The sequence below is a fragment of the Pezoporus flaviventris genome, unplaced genomic scaffold, assembly GCF_033815535.1.
Source record: "Pezoporus flaviventris isolate CSIRO_AGI_PZ_B2104156 unplaced genomic scaffold, CSIRO_AGI_Pfla_v1 ptg000063l, whole genome shotgun sequence".
Lineage (NCBI taxonomy): Eukaryota > Metazoa > Chordata > Aves > Psittaciformes > Psittacidae > Pezoporus > Pezoporus flaviventris.
Window position 1 is genome coordinate 10,456,389 of NW_026892611.1, and position 22,035 is coordinate 10,478,423.

Genomic DNA, 22,035 nt, shown 5'->3' on the forward strand with positions numbered 1-22,035 from the left:
AAATTTTACCTTGAAACTTTCAGCTATTTTTCTCCAAACTGTTAAAAAAAAAATATGTATACGGTTGATCGAAATAACATTCAGACATAGGAACAGAAATATTAGGTGACAGAAGAGAACAGACCAGATCCCTATGAATCAACTCCATTTTACCAGGCCCATAAAATTAAATCTAGCTTCAGCTTGATGCAACTGTTATACCTCCAAAATGAATGTTAGATATGAAATAGCAAAAAGGCTGGTGAGACAGATTTATCTTCTAGGGGTTTTTGTTATTATTCCCCTTCTACATTTACAAAATATCCCTTAATGTCTTTCCTTTCAGAAGGAAATCTAAGTCTCTCAAATAATATTTACAATCTCAGCTGCAATCTCCTTCATGGTGATTCACTCTGGGTGTTTGCTGCTTTTTGTGAGGAATAGTTCTGCTCGAGTTCTTCACTTGGAACAAAACAACTTTGTTTTCCTGATATATTTCATATTCAAATTATTCCAAAGTGTAGCACAGAGAAATGGATTAGATAATGGTATAGGCAAATGTGTAATTCATACATGGCTGCCATGATGAGCTCACCAGTAACTGATACAGCTTTGAACATTAAAATGACTTTAATGAGAGACAATACTGACCTAAATGTCACAGTCAGTACCACTATTTCCTTTAAACAAAACAAAAATTGATTTAACTTCCACTTTAGCAGTCTCCACTGACAAATAGTTTAGTTTAATATCTACTTCCAATTTCCATTAAAATACCTTTAGATTGATTTAGATATATGACAATTTCAAAAGCAATCTCCATCTTAGTTTCCTATAGCCCTATAATTTTTACACTCTCTTTGAATTAGATAGAAAGATAAGCTGGCATTCTTTTTAATTATAAGACAGATGCAATATACCATGGTTTTTCCTACTGCCTCTCTAATTAATAACACTGTTGCTGTGCAGCCTTTCATAAAGTTTCCAAATGAAAACAAATGTCTAGTGCACTGGGTCTGCTGTTTCAGGTTATTGCTAACACAGAACCGGATATAACCCTTTTCTCTCTACACCAATGGCTCCATTGCAGTAAGAAGTGCAACCCAATGCACACAGGTGCTCAGGCTGCAGCAGCACAGCCTACAACCCCTGCCCTGTTCCCGAGACACTGCTGTCCATGCCAGGGGGATTAAAGCCAGGTCATCTTCCCTGAGCACATTGTAACCACGTCTGGCTGCTGCAGCAAACCTGCTTTTAGCTAACAAACTACAAGGTAACTTTCATGATTAAGATGAGCTATCAATAATCATCTGGTTTTAAGTACAGCATCCCATAAATCCTCCTAATTAGTAAACTAGATGTCTTCTTTTTAGCAAACAATCCCCAGCCTACTTCCTTATTTATTTTCTTGAATTCAATTAGATTCGCCACCTGCCTGCCCAATCACCTAAATGACAGATTCTGGATGTAAGGTAGAAGCTGGGCCATAAACAATAATTTCATTATAGTTCAATTTAAAATATTTGCCTGCACCTATTTTGTCTGCTTTATGAAGAATGTTTATGCTGTTTCCTCCTCCAGGGCTCTGCACCCTGTCAGGAGACGCAGCAGCAGCAAGAGTTTTGCACTGCTCCCTATCCTCCACTGCTGACTCTGTAAGAAACCAAAGCTGAGATTTTTCTGGAGGGGAGGGACCTCCAGAGACTGAATAAAGAGGGGACAAGTGATTTCCAAATCTGGACAGAAAAACTGATAAAGGTGCAAAAAAATTAGTTGGTTGCTATAAATGACTCCTGGTAAAATAAAGGTTAGCAAGTATTTCTTTAGAAGATGAAAATAGAACTTCTTTTGACATGGAAAGAACTGGAGGAGGCTAAAGTCATGGTACTGAAGCCATTCATTGCGTTTAGGGATTAAAAGACACACAGGCAGATTGCTATCAAACTGGAAGCACACAGTCCTATCATACAGATGGAAAGACCTAAACTGGAATCCGGCTTGGTCCACTTCATTCTTGACTGGAAACTCAACATCATCCAAACTGTCAGGGCTCTACATTCAGGTCTTCAAAGACACCACATTTCCTTCCATCTTTTGAAGCATAACTTACAAACCTACCTTCAATTATGCACCGATTCATTCTGAAACCCATGGAAAAGCTGCCCTTCTGAAACTGAATGAACAGATCTCAGTGTTGTGATGAGAGAGCAATGCCCTGGATTCCTGAGCATTTTCCCACTTTCCACTATTACAGGATACACAAGTCCATGCTGCTGCCTTTATAATTGTGGAAAAAAATACCATTGTATTTTCTTATAGCTAGTTAAGAATACATATAAGCACTAGTTATTTTTTAACAACTCATTTTGTTTCATGATTCTGCATCTTTCTCTCCAGATTTATTTTCTATTGAGTTTCACAGTTTGAAAATTAATGTTAAGCCAATATTGGGTAAAATTATTATTTTACGATGCTTCCTTTGCAATAACTAGTAATCCAGGTGAGTGTGTAAAACTTCATTACATGTAAATGAAAACACTAACCAAATTGGAGGCACACAGTCAGTTAATGCCCTAATGGAGGAGCCTTGCAGAGAGAAACTGTACAGCATTTTTATGTAGCATGTGGGAAAACTGTGCAGCTTGGGAGTTTTGAACGTTAATACTGCAGCTGTACTAAATCTACTGTGTCAGACTCTGTCTGCAAGCAAACCAGATTTAAGGAAGTACAATTTTACTGCAGTGTTGGAGGGTGAAAAATGGTTAACTTGGTGAAGTTCAACAGAAGTAAGTTCAGCTTACTTAAAAAAAGAACAGACATAAAAGATGTGCACCTGTTAAATAGTCACAGATGAATAGTTCTGTATGTAGATTATTACATGGCCTGTATAAAGGTTCAAATTATGGATTAAAAGAGTAATGCATTTTAAAATTATATTTTAACACTGTGGCAGTTATGCACCCTAGAGCATAATTACTCTATCAGGATTTAAACAAATGTTAAACAATTCTGTTGACCATATTATCATTGCTTCATGTCTTTCGCTGAATGTACTACAAAACGTTAGCTGGATATCTGAGTGGGCAGACCCCGGGCAGGATTTGAAGATATTATTTTGTTGTAGTGTTTCATATTTTCTTGTATGTTAAAAGAAAACAATGTTCTGCTGCACACAGAAATCCAAATGTTGTTCAGTTGCTGTTCTCACTGAGATTCATTTCAGAAATTTAAACAAACACACCAACCCCCTGCAACCCTTGAATTTGAACCGAACACAACACTGGCCCCACTGAAGATTGTGCAGAAGGCATTCTGCAGGCCCTTTCTGACAAGTGGCACAAAGAAATATCCTCTGATATTACAGAAGTTCTGTAAGGTAGGATGTACAACTTGGAAGTTTGGAAAAGTATGTATGTATGCACACATCCACACACATGCAAAAGTTTTGGACATCTATTACATTACAGATGGAATCCTATCAGTGCTATGACATATTGAATGTATAGGTTAATCTACCTATATCTCTCCTTATGCTGTTCTCCAGCTCTCTCCACTGTCACCGAGCTGAAAACAATCTTTTGTTGGTCTGTATATACTCAACCACATGTTCCTTCTCCACAGCCCCTGCTCATAGAGTTGACATCCCCATTTGGTTTTCTCTAAGAAGCTACTGTCAAATTATAACTGTAACGATTTCAAACAAAGAAACAAACACGTGCACCCCTGAGCAGTGCAGTATGATGAACTCAGTATCAAAAGCAGAAGTTACAGAGTGGTAGACCAAACGTTTCAAATTTGAATGCCTGAAGTTACACAGTCAGATCCTTATTTACACATAGAAGGAAGCCTGGTTTTCAGCAGGCATGTTCAGGCCTCCCAGTTATAAGGACTTTCTTCATCACTTGAAAAAGGCTTTTTATTCATGTATTTATCTATGTATTTCTTGCCTAATTTCAGACTATCAAGTTGTGTAATTTTCACTTAGAAATGTTGGCACTTCAGCTGCTACATCAATAAAAAGGACTTTGTAACTTGCTGGATCTTGAATGGCCCTCAGCAAACATTTTGATTGTATTTTTGATCTATGAGCAGTCAGAGGCCTGTCTGAAACCAGTGGACAAGACAGTCACCTTCTACTGAAAATAGGGAAGACAATGCGAGACTTCAGCTCGTGCAGGCTCACATAATCATTATAATGTCTCTTGAAAGAAGCTACATATGAGTGCAAGATTAATTCCAATATTCCTTCACCAATGTTTTACTCTGTAAGTAGTTCTTAGTTAAGTAGTAAGTACTCTTCTAAGTAGTCTTCCATTAATTCTTTCTATTCATGAAGAAAAGTACTGAGCTAGAAATCACCATTAAATTAAGATAATGATTATCATAAACACATGTTTTATTTGACAGTTCGAGGGAAATGGGTGTGCTGTGATTTAGTTCAGAGACTTCAGTTCAACTGAAGACTCAGACCGTAAGAGTAAATGAATTAAACAGTCTCACCCTCACCCCTAATTGTATAAATCATAAAATTGCCCCTCTAAGGGTCAAGTATTGGAGATCTTTGTAAGAAGACACAAATTTTGTTCTGTGCCATAGCTGCAAACACATTGAATTTTCTCTACCTCCTCAGAACTGGTTTTAAGTATGCCACTGCAAGAAACGTGCGTATTACAGCAAGATAATAAATGTGTCTTGCTTAACAAACAACTGTGTTATCTCCTTTGACCAGACACCAAGTAGATGGCACTATCTCTTAACCATATGCTGCAGACAAAGCCTCTGGCAGGTTGCAAGTCAAACACCTCTTACTATCATCTATCAACTCATAACTAAACCCCTGAAAAGTAAGCATAGACACAAGTATGATATAAGTATGAAATGCATGGGGAAAAATTCTTCCACAGAAATGAAGTGTCAAATTTGGAAACATAGACTAGTCAGCTATAAGGATGTAAAGGTTCAGTTTCTGCCACTTCTGTAAGTTGGTGGACACAAAGATTTTATGGTGATCTCCTTGCAACAAACAGTAAGCTAGAAACTTGTACCAGTGATATAGAAAATATGACTGTAATTTCTTCAAAATACTGGAGAATATTTATGACAGGGAGCAAACAGTGTGTTCTTGCAACACCACCCAATGCTCACTTCTACTGCACCTCTAAACCAGCTGACCAGCTGAAGTCCAGGATTTCCAAAGCGAGGATCAGGCAGTGCTTACCCATTATCAGATGAGAATCTTTAAAAACACTTCTCAAGATAAAAATCTGAAGAGAATGGCATCATGCAAAAGCAAATTTACCAAAAATTGCATTTTTTCTTTTCCTCCCCCATTTCTTTTTCTTCTTTTAATGCATTTGACCATGAAGTACAAATCTGCAAATGTAAAGATTAAAAAAAAACAAAACCCAAACAAAATAAAAAGACCACACACACCACAAAAAAAATAGAACCCACAGAAGGGTTCTGTGGTTCTTTCAGAGGAAGTTGGGATATGCAAGGAATTATGCACTAGATCTAGATGACAAGCATTTTCTTCAGATATGTTGATTTATCCAGATCTAACCCCCATAGCATTTATATTTATATCACCCAAAAATCTACATGTTCATTTCTGAGGTTCTCCTTCAGTCTAATTAATGTATCTTACGCAAGGAAAAGAAAAACAAAATACCAAATCATCGCTTAATGAAGTATGACACGTTTTCCTTTACCAGAGAACTTGACTGGCACAAAACAAGCACAAAAAGCCACTGATGTGGCATTCCTGGTTTACAGTTTTACACAATTATTTTTAAATTTGGTAATATATTTAGTAATTCTACCTTTTTCAGTATTTATTTATTATTATATTTTATTATCCTTCCTGTACTTGTGAAATATTATAGGCATAATCTGGATAATCATATTACATGATGCACGTGGTCTTACTTGTGGATAAGACTTGCTAATAAACTAACACACATCTGTTAATACAAAATTATTTTTGTTAGAAAAGCAGCAAAAAAGCCTTCCATAATGCTAGAAACAGAGAATTTGATATATCTGCACCAAACTAAAACCAGAAGGTAAGCATTAACTTTATGAAGTGCAAACCAGGTCTTATTGACCAGTGAAGTAAACATTGACTGAAGTGAAGCAAATATTTACATGCTGACGTTAATGGGACAAATCCCATACAACACAACAAACAAGATTTTGCTTGCTCTATTTCTGTGTTTGTATTTATTCTGAAGGTTCTGAAAGGAAATAACTGGAAATCTCTCTACAATGGTAATGCTTTTTAAATACAACTGGTTTTCCTTAGCACTTGAAACGGACATGCATTCAGAGGGCCAGAATATTTTGACCTTGTACAAGACAAAAGCTTAACACTTTCTGTCTGCAAACAGTTTGCTAACTCACTCACTAAATTCTGACCAGATAACAACATCCAAGACCTCTGTTTAACTGATCTCTAAGAAGGTAAACAGAAAGGCAGTCAACTTTCAGCCACTCAAACCAACATTTTTCTTATATAGTGGTAACTAATAAGATTCTTTCTCTCACCATTTATTCAGGTTATAGTCAGTCAAATAAAGCATTTTATGGCAGACTGTCCTGGGTTCAGCAGTAGCAGACATTTTTCTCCTTCTTGGTAACTGGTGCAGTGCTGTGTTTTGACTTTTGGCCTGGGAACAGAGCTAATAACAATGATGTTTTGGTTTGGCCAAGGACTTTGTGAGCCTCATGGTCTGCCAGGGAGGAGGAGAAGCCGGGAGGAAGCAGAGACAGGACACCTGACCCAAGCTAGCCAAAGAGGTATTCCATACCACAGCACGTCATGCCCAGGATGTAACTGGGAGTTAGCTGGAAGGGCTGGTAGACTGCGGGGACTTCTTACTAATTATGAAGACAGACTTTTTTCTTCTGTGAGTTGAACACTATTAAACACTAACCCAAATTAATAAACAAATATAACTTTTAAACACTTCAATTTTATTAGTTATGGTAGAACATTACTTTGGTTTTTGAACTTAAAATATATTACTATGTACCACGGAAAATAAAGAATAATTAAGGATATAAACAAAGAGGTACTAGAGATCAAGCATAAATTAACAAACTCATCCACCCCTTCCCTGTCAACCCACTTGGGCTAGGTTTTTATATACATGAGAAGTCATTATTCAATAGAAGGATTCACACAATTCACACATTGAGATTAACACATTAGATTGGAAAAAAACAATTTTGACAAACTTCAAAGATTCTATTAAAAACTCTGGCACCTTTAGGCACACCCATTAGAGAATACCAATGTCTTACACAGTGGATGATCATTAAAGTACATCTCTGACCTAAATACTCTTGTAATGGTCTTCCAACAGCAATTAACACACACCTAAAATTCTTTAACAGCTGAGTATTTTTTTGAGTAATTGCATTTAACAGAGCCTTCAATGTCACTACATGAATAGACCAGTTAAGAAAACAGCTTCTCCACTTCTTTCTAATGACCCTGGGAATTGCTCTTCCTTGCCCATAAAGACAGAGGCTGAGCACCCTCCTGTGAAGCAAGCAAAAATTACAACTGCCGTTTGTGGCTCTGCTATCTCATTTTCATTCAAGGCTCTATATATACACAAACCCCAAGACTCCAGGTTCTAATTCACCGGTTTTAAAACAATTATATGACCCCATTTCAGTGGAAGGAACTACTCTCAGTTTAGAATGACTTAACTGAAATGAGCACACTGCTGTACACAGCAAGTAAGATTTCTGGAAACCTCAGGGAACAAGATGATGTCATTGCATTACAAAAATATCTGGTTCCAATTCTTTGCAAGTCTGCCCGACACAGCTTACATGGTCAGAGTTCAACAGCAGAATTCAGGGTCCTCTGCCATGGCTCCAGTGCTGAGTTTTCAAAACTGGTCTCTATTATTCAGTGCCTTAAGTATGGGAGGACAAGAGCTGTTTTCTTGTGCTCAGAAATCAAACTGAAGTAAAGCTGCATTTGCAAATAATTGCAGGAGCTAGTTTTAAAAAGACTGAGCATCCTGACTGAGCTCAGGAAGCATTCCTATTTCAAAGGTCATTTGAGCCTCTTGGCAAGACTTTAAAATCCTCAGTTTAAACTAAACCCTCCTAATTTTGCAAAAGTCTTCCATACCCAAGTAACATTTTCTGTGGAATGACGACAACCATGAAAGCCTTTGAATATTCAGGACATTCTGCTATTTTACAGGCTCTTGAAACAAAACAATTTTTTATCATATCATTAGCTACAATTCCTTCCCATGTATCTGAGAGCAGTTCCTTTAAATTTCACCACAGATGTATACTGTGCATCTAATTTTAAAAGACTGGTTCCTTCCACACCTGATGAAAAATAATACAGTTTATTGGGAGGAACAAAACATGAAGATTGTGTCTATCTATCTCTATATATAGGTACATATACACCTGAAAAGAGGGTTGGACATGAATTCAGCTCTGTATGAAATTTATGGGCATCCTTGGAGGAGACTACGAAATACAAAATAGTAAATTTATTACTAGGTATTACATGACCTAATGTGAGCAATACCCATGGGAAAAGATTTTCTATTCCATGTTAAGCATCTCTGAAATCTGTCTTGTGTCAGGAGCTGGTAAATCCAGAGGTCATTAATAACAATGAAAACATACCTGTTAAATAACAACATCACTGAGGAGTTACATACCTTCTAATGAACTGTGAATTGGGGATAACTCAGCAAGTGACCTGCATGAGAAACATTATTGATTAATAAGTTGCCATGAATTAATTTCGTATTTCCAGTGCATGCAACAATGAGAAACAGCTTAAAAAAAACTTTGATTTAAAACTACATTTGTACTTTAATAAATTTTATAATTACAAAAGAGAAACAGCTGAACAAGGCTTTTATATTTATACACTTCCAAGTGATGCACAGAAGGCAAGCATAATTTCCAACTATAAACTTCTATTTAAAAATAAAAGATTTATCATTGCTTTTCCTGATTTGCAAATCAAATTAAGATTTTTCACATTGTCCAGTTTTGTGTTATCCTTGGAAGGATGGGGATAGAGCCATGTAATTCTTCAGAGTGCTTCCAGCCGAGCATCTGAAATCTGCATTGGTGCTGCTACTGAGTAGTATTGCAATAACTGAGCAGGAGTACCACACAAATTAGGACTTCTGAGTCCAGAGGGCCTACAGGAACAGGAGGCTTGTGGGTTTAACACATAAGTGTATCTGCAGTGACTAGCCTAGGCTTCTTCCAGTACATCAGCCACAGCCCAAGTGAAATGCAGAGGGTACAAGGCCTCAATTTCCAGTCAATAAGTTCTAGACACATATTCCCAAAACATCATAAAAGTAAAAAAAAATTGTTGGGGACGTTTCCTTGAAACCTACCTCCAACAAACACAGAGACGGGTCCAGTGTTTCCAGCTTCTCCCTCAAGTATAAAAGAGAAGGTTTAGTGTTAGCTGCTAGGTGTTACTAAACACCAGGCCATTTAGCTCTTCACCTCATGGGCTCTGGTGTCTGTGTGCCCATCCTTTCCCTCTCCCAGGGTTACTGACCCTGCAGAGTTCTGTGTTTAAAATTCTGAATTAACACAGTATTGCTAGTTTAACCTGAAACAACCCAGGACAGATCTTCAGAACTGCTCAGATATTAGGCACCAGTCTCTGCATGAGCCGCATACCTAAATACTTTTAGAACAATATCTGAGCCAAGGAAAGCAGATGCCCTTTCTGGATGCAAATTAAATTATTCAAGAGCATATTTTGAAAGAAAAAACTGTATCTATTTAATTGTAAGCTTCTCCTAAAAGCTACAGCATTATTAACTAGGGTAGCATTTTCCTCAGGTTTCCTTGGTGGCAAAGCCAATTTCCAGACAGCAGGACATCCCTGCAGTGAGCACTAATAGCCACCAAGAAGTAATAATAGTGCAGTACATACATATGTTTATATAACTCCTTAATTTCCTTCATTATTATTGCCTTCCCAGATTAATTTTAATTGAGGCTTCAAACCTCAATTAACCACTGCCCCCTACTCGCCATTTGGCGGGCCCGGGCCGCTGCCTGTCCCCGCTCCTGAGGCGAGCTTCCATCACAGCCTCCCGGTGCCCCGACCCCTCATGAGGCGAAGGCCTCGAGAACCCGCGGTCGCCCGTTGCCAGAGCAACACCCAGCTCGATGCCTTCCTCCTCCTCCTCCCCGCACGGCTCCTCCTCTTCCTCCCCCCTCCGCTCCCTGTCCCACCCACTCGGCCTCAGCAGCAGCGATGGAGGAGGCGGACGGCCGCGGCCTGGGCAGTGGCACCGGGCGGAAGGCGCCGGCCGCCTGATGAGGTACCGCTGCCAGGCCCATGCAGGGGAGGGCGGGACAAGGGCTGCCGGCGGCCGCTCCCCCTCACAACCTGGGACGGGGCGAGGAACCGGGGATGCCCCACCAGGGTCACCCCTTCCCTACGCCGGGGCTTCCGTGGAGGCCGGCGGGGACCCCCGGCGCTCCGTCAGCGGCGCGCGGCATCACAGGAGGGTGGCGGCGGGATCCGGCCGCGGCGCGGCCCCGTGAGGGGAGCGGGCGAGGCCGCCGCGGCCCAGCGGGAACGAGTCCGTCCGGGTGCGATGGGAGACGGCGGCCCAGGGAGAAACGGGGAACGGTGGAGGGAAAGAGCCTTTTTATCAAGGACCTAATTTCCTCTAATTAGGGGAGGGGGAGGAACCCTGGGAGCTGGGTGCGGGTTTCTTTCGCTTTGAAATCCCGTTTATTAACTTCGTTACTTGAAAGTTTGTTAGGCAGGGTGCCAAGGGAAGCTGAGCCACTCGAACAATGGGATCGCTGCCTTAACAGCGACCTGTCAAGGTTTTGCAGAAGCAGACCCTAAAATGCTAACTGAAGGCTGCTAGTGAGGCATGTAATTCCCCTCCTTTTAAAGAGAGCGTTCGTGGTCTGGTCCTGCAGACACTCTTAGTGATGCTGCTCACGCAAGTCAGTACTGTCTCCAGCTTGTTGGCTTTATTCATGTGCATAAAATGACAGAACATGAGTTTTGGCTGGACTTAAGTGTGATGTAATCTTTGACCAACAGAAATAAAGTAGTAGCAGCTGCACTTCTCAGTGTTAGTAAAGTGTCCGTATTCATATATTATTTAAATTGATGCAATTTACTCTTCTAATAAAATCCCCCTTTAAAGGCTTAAGAATTCTGGGTTTAATATATTAAGAACTTTTCACAGCACAAAGCCAATTTTGTTTTAACCTTTCTGTATCCCCAGTGGAACTAGCTGTGTATGTACACTGAGCTTTGGAAAAAAGTAATTTCAAAGAGGAATCCGAAAGAGTTTGAATCACAGAAAAAGGATTGTAAGAAAATTCCTAATGTTTCCTAATAATACTATTCTGTAGTTACAAGTATTGTGCTAAATTTCACTTCAGAGCATTCTGCAAAATCATTACTCTGATGTCAAACCAGTCCAGAGGTGTAGATCTAACACTATTTGACCAATGTTAAGACTGACACACAAGTGAAAAGCTGCCCAGGAGGACAACAGAAAGATGCCAAAGGAAAGATAAATAAGACCTCATCTGGGTGGTCTCGCTGTTAGCTTATGGCTTGTGGGCTGCAAGTCTTTTCACCTAGACCATATGGTCCAGGCTCTTTTAAATGCTTCTTACAAAATGGACTAACCTGGTTCTGCTCACTTACCCAGACAGGATAATCTCATTAATCTCATAATGGCCCTCAATTTTGAGCATGCACTGGCTTTTGACTAGGCTTGTCAGAACAAATGCTTACTATTTTATGGGCACATGTAAATGTACTCTTTGCTTCCTTCCCATCATTGTTTGCTTCTTCTTTGGCCTATTACTGTTACTATTTTTGTGAAATCATGCAGCACTTCTAAGATCTCTTTTGTACAAGCTAGTGCTGGTCTCCTGTTCAGCAGCTTTTGCTCTTCTGATTTGCATTGAAGCAACTTTAAATTCTACTAAGGCAGCCAGGCTAGAAAATCTGCACGTGAGAAAAAGGAAATAATTTTATATGGCACACAGAAAGTCGCCCCGTGCAGACAGGGTGCAAAGCCAGCACACCAGCTTTCAGGACAAAATGAATCTTTACTTCACTATTGTATTTGTGTTGGGGTTTCTGTTTTGTTGGGGTGGTTTTTGCTTTGTTTTGTTGTTGTTTTTTTTTCCCCTGAACTACTCTCTTCCTTCAGCTGTGACTTTTAATATCCCACTTTAGGAGACAAAATAGCAGGAATCTGTACCAGAAAAAAAATCCCACCATGCAACCAAACTGCAGTCATCTCCACAACATCCAAGGGAGCGGCGATGACTCTTCATCTCCTCAGAGCACCCACGCAGTGAGGTTGTCGGGAGAGAGCTCGTGCCATCATAGTGGAGACATTCGCATACAGCTGAACTCTGCTGTGGGAGAAGCCAGAGAAAATGCGAATTCCCAGCATTCAAGGCCAGGTTCCCATAGTCGCTCCCATAGACATGCCCACGGCGAAGCAGGGGGACTCGATGATTCTGCTCCAGACACAGAGGAACACAGCAGCAGCTCCCTCTCGGAGCTCAAATACCTGCTCCAGTGGCTGCACAAAAGTCTGCCGTATATCTTGATTCTGTGTGTCAAATTGGTCATGCAGCATATAATTGGTAGAGTATAACAAAATAAGGTCTGAAGGAACAGACCCTCCTCCCCCCTCAAGAGATACACTAATAACCATGCCTAAAATATAATGCAATTTATTTTTAGCTTTATTTTTATTTGCTTTATCAGAAAGAGAGATTTACTAACTACATTTCAGTGGCTTCTGTTTCCTTTGCTGGCACATGTACAATGTGCATAATTATTCTGGCTTGACAGCCTGAGCTATTAATTGTAATTACAAAGATGTATTAGAAGTGGCTGGTTTTATAACCCAGTTCTGTATTTTTCTTCTTTCTTTTTTTTTTTTTTTGTGTATAACTGACCCTTTTTTCCTAATAGGCATTTCTCTTGGAATTGGGCTTCTAACAACTTATGTGTATGCAAACAAAAGCATAGTAAATCAGGTTTTTCTAAGAGTAAGTATCACCCTATACAACAAAATTCTGTAACTTAACCAAGACCTTTATCCATCAATTTTTGAAAGAAATGTGAGTGGAGATACTGGTTAATTTACCGAAGACTATTAGGTGTCAGGGTTTCAAGATGGAAGTTAAGTTTCAGTGCCTCTGTATAGGGTAGAACTGCTCAGATAAGTAAGGCTTGCAAAATTCAAAACAAGGGTTTTTTCCTTTCTCTGACTTTGAATATTGAAATCACTTCAACTGATAAAAGTTTTTTGGAATTCATGGAAGAACTTCTTAAATATATTTATGGAACTGAACAGCAGGTGGAAGTTAAAGCTTTCAGCTGTCTCTGTTCACTCCCAAAGAAAAATCTGCTGTTTCTTTAGAGTGGGGTGGGTTTTGGTTGTGTTTTTAGAAAAAAACTTGATACACATAGAAATCATTACATTGAAAACCGAAATAACTGTTTTACCTTTCCACTGAGTTCTGTTTTGTTTGGCCTAAACCCACTAGAGAGAAAATCCTCTAGTAATAACTGTTCAGGTACAACAGACTTAGTGCTTTGGAGATACATTTAAGACACTGATACTGAGATAAGGACTGTAATACGTCTTTACAATTACCTTACAGGAACGGTGCTCCAAGTTGCAATGTGCTTGGTTACTACTATACTTAACTGGATCATCCCTCCTCTTGTATTACACGTTTCATTCTCAGTCACTGTATTACAGGTAAGCAAAGGAATGTCTCACATCATAAATTACTCAAAATTAAATATTAACTGGGAACATTTTATCAGGGCTGCTGCTGTTTTTCTTTAAAATGAAGGAGAAACCAATGCCACAATTAATCTCCATTCCTCTTCTGTCCAGCTGAACACGTGCTGTTCTTAAAAGCAGTATGCTGGAATTTGCTAGACCCCATAAGCAACTTATGGCACAGCTGTACCATGAGGAATGTACCTGGGTTTATTCCCAGCTTTGACCCTGCAAGCTTGCCTTTGCAGTACTGAATATGGCATTCTAGGGATCTGTGGAGCTTATGCCTCCAATTTATTTTTTTCCCCTTACTATTCTGTGACTACAGTCTTGGCTGTAAATCAGCCAGAGGCTGTATTGCTGCAGTGAGAAAGCAAGCCTGTCTCTAGAGGATGGGGGTAGTGATGAAGGTAAGGGAAGGAAGGTTCAAAAATTGACAGCTTGTCAGATATCATGAATGATAATTTACAATGAAGAGTTCATTTTGTTAGCAAGTGTTTTCCCTCTGTGTAAACCAGGTTTTCTTTTATAATTAAACCTGCTGGGATAATCTCTGGTTTTGCTTTCCTCTAAATAGGGTGTTCCAGTAACTTCTGATACTTCCCTTGTAGCTTAATCTTCTTAAACCCTACTGTGGATTTTATGAACTTCTGGGAGGTACTCTGGATTGTGGGAGTCACAGACTTCATTCTGAAATTCCTCTTCATGGGCTTCAAGTGCATTATTCTCTTGGTGCCTTCTTTCATGATGTCCTTTAAATCTAAGGTAAGGAAACAAGCTGTATTTTTGCTTCCTTATGAAGATTCTTTTAAGGTAAAATTAGCTAATTATTAAAAGCTACCTAGATAAAAGTCTTTTTAATTAAAGGTCTGTATATAATCCATCACCACACTGTGGGCAAGAAAACCCTGTGGATTTCAGGTTCTTCCCTGCTTGGTGCTAAGGAAGGTTTACAGTCTGATCTGAAACAACTGCTTGCATTATGTCATCGAATAAACGGGTTTATTTCTGTCTCTAAGTGGGGGGCAATGTGGAAACCTTTTATTTGCTGCAGTGTAAGAGTGTGTGGAGAGGCAGTTGCAGCTGAAGCACAGTAAATTTTTTATGTGCGTGACAGTAACTGACGTGGGAAGACGTTAAGATCTGTGCATGCAAACAGCTGGTTTTCTGTCTTCAAAAATAATGCTGTATTTTCTTCTGTTAATAAATGAAGCAATAGTTGTGTCAGATCAGTTAATTTGATTCGTAGCTTAATTCCTTGAACTAGTGAAGTTTAATCATTTTCACAGAAGCCTGCACTGGTTGGTGGGGTGTTTATTTTTATCTGCTTCCTGAAAGAGGCAAAAGCAATTAAAATTTATGTCAAAATATCAAATGCTAGTACTGGTTTAAAAAAAAAAAAAAGATAGAGACTAAAAAGCACAGTTCATATGTGGCAGCATTTGAACAGGATGCTTTGGTAGGTTTTTCTCTTGCAAAATGTACCAGAACAAGTTTTTCTCAGGTACAACTGCTTTCTCTAAATACTGACTTATAATCAACCTATCTAGGGGTTTTTCCTACAGCTACTGATGTAACATCTAAAAAGTAGTTGTTGAAAATTCTGTTACACCAACTGTGACCTAAACTGCCATTGTCTAGATTAAAGAAGAAATCTGATCAATAGTGGCAAATTGTGGCATTATCCAGTGTACATTGTAGAAAGAGCACTTCTTGCCTGTTATAAATACAGTTTTAAAGACAAATGTAAGGAAATAAGGTAAGAGCTAAGCTAAATACCTGTGATTATACATGCACACACGCAGAGCCCTATGCAGGACACCTGTGCTTTGGAGTTGTTATTCAGTAATTTTTAGGCTGTCACTGAACACTCTTTACCTGTTCCATCCAGCTACCCTCTGTTTCGTTTCTGGCCCCCCAGTTTTCTTATCATCCCATCCTATATAGGAGTTAATCATCTCAAGATAAGGCTTCTTACAGAGGCATGAACTAATACTTACAGGAAAACAGTTTGTATTTGTTGATAAAAGAATGGGCCTTACTCACATGCTTTAATCCTGAGTGCAGGACATGACTGCTAATGAAAAGCTGATCTATGGGACTGGATTTGTCTTATTTTCCCTTTTCATGTAACTTTTATTTATTAATGCTTATGTAAGTAAGACTGATAGTATTGCAAAGCAGGAAGGCATCTGACAAGCCATCCTATTTTAGCCTATTAATTTGATTTTCTGCAGTACAACAGGCGTGTTATTGTATTTGTACAACTGTGGTGAGACTTATCATCTGGTCATAATTCTTTTTCATGCTCCATATTTTGTTTTTTCAAGATAATACAACAGGAAGTTACTTCAAAGTATAACAATGTGTCACTTCTCTATTTTAAAAATCCTTTGTGTTTTAAATCTTAAGTGATTCTTTTGCATGTCTTGCTTAGGGCTACTGGTACATGCTGTTAGAAGAACTCTGCCAGTATTACCGTATGTTTGTCCCCATACCAGTTTGGTTCCGTTATCTTATTGGCTATGGGGAGCTAGACGGTGTACTAGGATGGACCCTTGAGATATTGCTGGGCCTTCTCTACCTCATCCTAAAAGTACGTAAGCTTTATATTCCTCTTAAAGTGTTTTGCAGTAATTATTACAGCGAGTTAGAGATGCATGAACTACCACATTTCTGAAAGTTTCCTTGTGTTTGAACTGATTTGCAAGTTAGAATCGTAGAATCATAGAATAGTTAGGGTTGGAAAGGACCTTAAGATCATCCAGTTCCAACCCCCCTGCCATGGGCAGGGACACCTCACGCTAAACCATGTCACCCAAAGCTTCATCCAACCTGGCCTTGAACACTGCCAGGGATGGAGCATTCACAACCTCCCTGGGCAACCCATTCCAGTGCCTCACCACCCTAACAGGAAAGAATTTCCTCCTTATATCCAAGCTAAACTTCCCCTGTTTAAGTTTAACCTGTTACCCCTTGTCCTGTCACTACAGTGAAGTTGATGCTTTAGTTTAAGTGATGCAGCTTTCCAAAACTGATAGGAAAACTGGCTCAAGAGACCAAATCATCTTTTTCCTGCACCTGTTCTGGGAATGGATTTGGGTTGCATAGCAAAGAACACTGTTACTATAGGTCCCCTCACATCAGATGCTGTTACCAGATATTGAGGAAAAGAGCCTGCAAAAATAAAGAGAAAATTCACGGCTAGAAGAATGAACATTTTACAGGAAACTAGATTTTTCTCTCTGCTGGATAGACCTGTTGTGATGCTAAAGAAGTTAAACATAAATGTTCATACTGGCTGTCTACTTCACTAGAGAGTTGATCTGCCCCAAGTGTAACTAGACTTGGCACAAGTTTGGCTTTGAACATGAAAAATGATACTAAGGTATCTTAATTATTACAAGTCTGAAGACTATCGTGTATATAACCATAATGCTGATAGACTTGCACTTGCATGCTTCCTTTTAGAACATCAACACTACTTTTCTTTTGAAGAACAGACACCTACTGAGGAAAAAACCTGCGGGGTAAATTCTTAGTTTGGTTACATATTAAGCAATTAAATAAGGTCAGTCTGAACTATAGCTTTGCTTATGATCCTGCCAGCATCAAACTAGCAGCAAGACTTCTGATGTTAGAGTCTGCACAAAAGCTTCAAAGCTTTTTAGTTCACAGAGAAAAATACTACATGTAACTCAAGTTTTCTTTCTCATTTCAGCTTTTGAGCTTTTTTGGACAATTGAGAAACTTCAGGCAGGTCTTACGGATATTTTTCACACGACCAGTGAGTACTGAATTCTCTTATGACAAAACAATAAACCCAATGAATAACCTCATTCCTGTATTACTTCCTGTTCTAGCAATAGACAACTGCATTTTAAAAGTAAAGCCACCCTGCATACTTATTCTCCCATTTTACAGTCTGAATTCCTTTACTGCATGATTACATTGTCATTTGAACAACACCCCTTATTCCCCAGATCTATTCTGCATATGTCTTCAGATAAATGTACGTGTAATAACATACCCTTTTTGTCCCTCTTCCTGCTTTTTAACTGGAATAAACTTTGGTTGGATGCAGACAGCTTTATGCTGAAATACGGTCATAATTGAAGCTTGCCAAAATAACTGACATGCAAGTAACTTGTTGGAATTCTAAGTTTCTAGATAATCTTTCTCTGTAGCAGACATACTGTTTAGAGCCTGCTGTTCATGTCGTAAAATGCGTAGAAGGTTTTGGAGCACAGTTTCATTGAACTTCAAGAACAATAAAGCACTCCTCATTTTCTAAGTGCTATCTTGATCAAATTGGAACTTACCACAGAATTTTGCTTAGAGGACACTGTCAAAATAAATGTGTGGTTTATCCAGTAACTGTGATCAGGGGAAGATACTAACTGGACAGCATGGTATGTAGGAGCAGATAAGCTTTAGGCCCCAAGGCAACTATTAAAAACCACATCAACATCTCGCTGAGTAAGGACTGAATAGTTTTCCTGACACAGCAGCCCTTATTCCCAATACCTTTCTGTCCTGGTATTTCTCTGTTTTGTTTTGGCTTTTTTTCTCTCTCTATTAACTAAAATCCCTTGTTTTACAGCACTATGGGGTGACAGCTAGCAAGAGACAGTGCTCTGAATCGGATGACATTTGTTCAATCTGCCAAGCTGAATTTCAGAAGCCTATTCTGCTTATCTGCCAGGTAATACACACTATGAGAATTATTTGTTGCAAACTTAAAATTACTTTAACCAGCTGGTAAACCCACCAACATGAAGTTAGATTAGTGAGTGTGTGTCTTCTGATTATTTTTAGAAATTAGGCTATGCAAATTATATACCATCTTATAAATGGAAGAGCTTAGAAGCTCTAAGTTCTCATTCTTTTCATTACAGCACACATTTTGTGAAGAATGCATCTCTTTATGGTTTAATAGAGAAAAAACGTGTCCACTCTGCAGAACTGTTATTGCAGACCATGTTAACAAGTGGAAGGATGGAGCTACATCTATGCATCTACAGATTTTCTAAAGCATGTTGAAACAACTTGGTTTGCCATTTGTTTGTTCAAGCCAAGGTTTTTCAGTTTACTGCAGATAAACTGTAGGTGGCAGAAGGAACGAGTTCCCAAATTCTAGATAACATGCTTCTATGAAACGTTCTGGTACTTAAAACCGCACAGAAAACGTTAACTTGACCTTAAGCATAAGAAAAGTAAGTTTACAGACTGGATGCACAGAAGTCGGCATTGCTTCTCTTGTGATGCTTGTAGGAAACAAGTCCTTGAAAAAATGCTGCGTTATTTCTTGTAGCAGCTTCTTAATGCAACATTTTATCTTAAAAGTTTTCAGTAGAGTTCCACATTGTACTGAATTGTATTTACCTTTCTAACATGACTCAAATCAAAAGGTTGACCTACCAATTTTATTAAGCTAATGAGTAAATTTTGTACTCTGGACTACAGTGAGAATTAGAGCTACTTGTCACTTTTTGCATTAAAGATCCTTTAATGCTTGCCCAACTGATGAGAGAAATGAGCTTCTTATTCATGCACTTGTAACAGCAACTATTTCTCACTGTACCTGGAGATAAGCCATAAGACTTTTCCCCTTTAGGTTCTTGTAGGCTTCTAATGGATCTTTGGCTCAATAGAGAAACCAACCACTATTGGTAGTTTTTTACTTAACATTTTACAAAGTTGATATTTTTAAAACAAATCCTTAATACTATATTTTTGTTGTAACAGGAACCAGATTTTCTTACAGGGGAGAACCTATTTTATACTATATTTGCAATTTGTAGTATGCATAAAAATCAGAGAGAATAAATGCATTTAAATCTATTCGTTTGGTGCATGTTGAATAAAGAAGTAAGATTCATTACGGTTTTAAGTATGACCCTACACCTAAGCACAGAACAGCTCACTGCTAGCTATACTTTTCCTGTTAAACTAATGTCTCTGAAAAACAAAAACCATCCAAATGCTACAACTTATTCATGACTAGTCTTTATGCTAATTGTAGAGCTAAGTTAGATAAAATCTCCCTTTTTTTCCTACTTGTCTTTTTTCACCTTGCTATTCAGCTAAAACTGAAAAAAAACCACTCAAATTATTGTTACAGCAAAGTTAAACTGAGTTGCCATTTACTTGAGCATGTCTTAATAGCTTTATGGAACTTGTAAATTTGGGAAAAAAAAACCCACAACCCTACAATTAAAAAGTTAGAGACTGACTTGATGGGTGATGTAGTAACTCAACTAGCCAGGCAGAGTATCTGAGTACTATGAAGTTGCAGCTGACACAGCCAGATTTATAGGGCATGATGGCACCCTTAAAGGTACAGGTAAACCAGTAGAATTTAGTATAAATTAGAATTTAGATGGAAGATTCAAGCTAAGAGGTATCATTTTATGTTCAACCTGGGTTTTGCTATAGTGTGCTGTGTATTTTTCTAATTGCATATTTGTTTGAAGTTTACTGCAGTTCAGTGTAATTATGCCCTATGATTGCTTCACCATGGTACTGGAGTGACTGGGCAAAAAGACTCCAGCTTAAAGAAAACAGGCAAAAGCTTCTAAATCTGTAACTGGAAACCTATGGGAGTAGAAGAGGCTGGTTCTCATGGAAGCCATTCCCAGCAGGTGAGGTACATAACTGGAGAATGTGCAGCTGAATGGCATCAGAGCAATCCTGAGGGTGGCAGGGAAGAATGAGAGCTTGGTCACCGCCACAGCTGTGCTGTAAGGGGTTTGTGCCTGTATCTTCAGTTCTGTCCGAACAAACTGCTCTTTGTTTCCCCAGAGAGGTCTAGCTATGCCTTAACTTGCATTTGAAGTTTGTACAAGATCAGAACTGTTCATTTTTAAGTTTCATCAGTGCTTATACTCAGACTGCTGCTGCTGCAGAGCTTCCCTTGAGAGATGGACAAGAACTGAATCAGTCAAAGAACAAAAATCAGTAGGGGGAACTTAAGGCTGGATTTGGAATCTCTGGTGGGACCACAAAGACATTGGCAGCTGACTTGGTTACAAAACCATATTTAGGCTTTCCCAAACTTAATCATGAACATACGGTTGAGCTTCTTTAGCATTTGAAGGTTTTTCTCTTCATACAGGCATAGTGTGGGTACTGTGTAAACACAAGGAGTGCTCTACTTAATTTAGTCAACAAGTAACACCTTTAGAAAAAGCTTTGCTTGTGTGAGTAAAATGAGTGACTAAGCCCAATACACAGCTTAGAAGGGCAGATGTACTAACCAATCCTTCCTAAAATACTGGGCAAACCAAAAATTGTAACTTACTGTGGATTAGCTTTTCCTGAAACACCAATACCAACAGCTTAATCACTCTTTAATTAAAAAATCCTCTCAGAGAAAATACATTCTAAGTTCATCAGACTTACGATGTTAGAACAAGGAAATGCACTTCCTGATGCTAGGAAGTTTATTGATTATTGATTAGATTCTTGATTAAATTAACCACCTACCTGGAATGGGCAGCCATTCATCAGAATTGCAGTAGTCTGTGACAGCGTTTTAAACAGCTTTTTAGAACAACAGGTCTAAATCACCGTGTGCATTCCTGAAATCTTAACTGGGAAGGTACAGATGCTTCATACAGGGAAATTTGACAGAAATTAACCTGAACTAAATTTTCTTTTCCTATAGAATGGAACTATGTATCAGCTACTTACCTCAATAGGTAGTTCAGTATCTGAACCAGATCCTCTACGCTGAGGAATTAAGACCTCGAGTAAGACCAGCATTATTACTAAAAAATATGAAACTAATTTAGAAGTACTACACTTACAATTAGGGAAAAAAAAAACCTTCAACCCAAGAACTTGTCAGTGTCACCAAAGACTATTTAATGGAGAACAACAAAACATGGCATCAGTGCTTTAAGGCAGCCCTGGGTTGTTGCTGATCCTTTGGTCTTTGTCTATCACAGAGTAGTAACAACACCTTACTAAGTCAGGGTGGATATTGGGCAGAGATAGGAGTAGGGAACAATTTGTCTTTTATTCACTCTTTTGATGAGTTTTTTTTGTCCTTCAGGAGAGAGTGAAAATTATCCAAACCCAGTAATATTATCAAACACATTTTATTAAAAATCAAAGAACTAAAAAGAGATTTTGATCAACCAGTTAGGATTTACACTTCATAAACGAAACAAGTCATTCTCATTTTAGTTACAGAGAGGAAAAAACCCAACTTACACCCATG

At 38.8% G+C, this 22,035-nt stretch overlaps 1 protein-coding gene across 2 annotated transcripts; it reads left to right on the forward strand.

Moving 5' to 3' along the window:
• Window positions 1-10,149: 10,149 nt before the first annotated feature.
• On the forward strand, window positions 10,150-19,652 carry RNFT1 (ring finger protein, transmembrane 1). 2 transcript variants are annotated; one of them, XM_061470556.1, is made up of 9 exons: window positions 10,150-10,331; window positions 12,233-12,651; window positions 12,986-13,062; window positions 13,681-13,781; window positions 14,420-14,573; window positions 16,246-16,404; window positions 17,530-17,595; window positions 18,412-18,513; window positions 18,707-19,652. In XM_061470556.1, the coding sequence occupies exons 1-9, from the start codon at window positions 10,177-10,179 to the stop codon at window positions 18,839-18,841; spliced, it is 1,368 nt and encodes a 455-aa protein (XP_061326540.1). In that variant the 5' UTR covers window positions 10,150-10,176; the 3' UTR covers window positions 18,842-19,652. The 2 variants fall into 2 exon arrangements, with proteins under 2 accessions (XP_061326540.1, XP_061326541.1); XM_061470557.1 differs by having other exon boundaries at window positions 10,230-10,331; window positions 12,207-12,651.
• The last annotated feature ends 2,383 nt before the right edge of the window (window positions 19,653-22,035 follow it).

What these genes read in the sequence shown, in the direction of transcription:
- RNFT1 (XM_061470556.1), top strand. Translation starts at nt 10,177, where the DNA reads ATGCCTTCCTCCTCCTCCTCCCCGCACGGCTCCTCCTCTTCCTCCCCC. An exon ending in GGCGCCGGCCGCCTGATGAG is followed by an intron (nt 10,332 to 12,232) that starts GTACCGCTGCCA and finishes ATCCCACTTTAG; the next exon opens with GAGACAAAATAGCAGGAATC. An exon ending in TCTCAGTCACTGTATTACAG is followed by an intron (nt 13,782 to 14,419) that starts GTAAGCAAAGGA and finishes CTTCCCTTGTAG; the next exon opens with CTTAATCTTCTTAAACCCTA.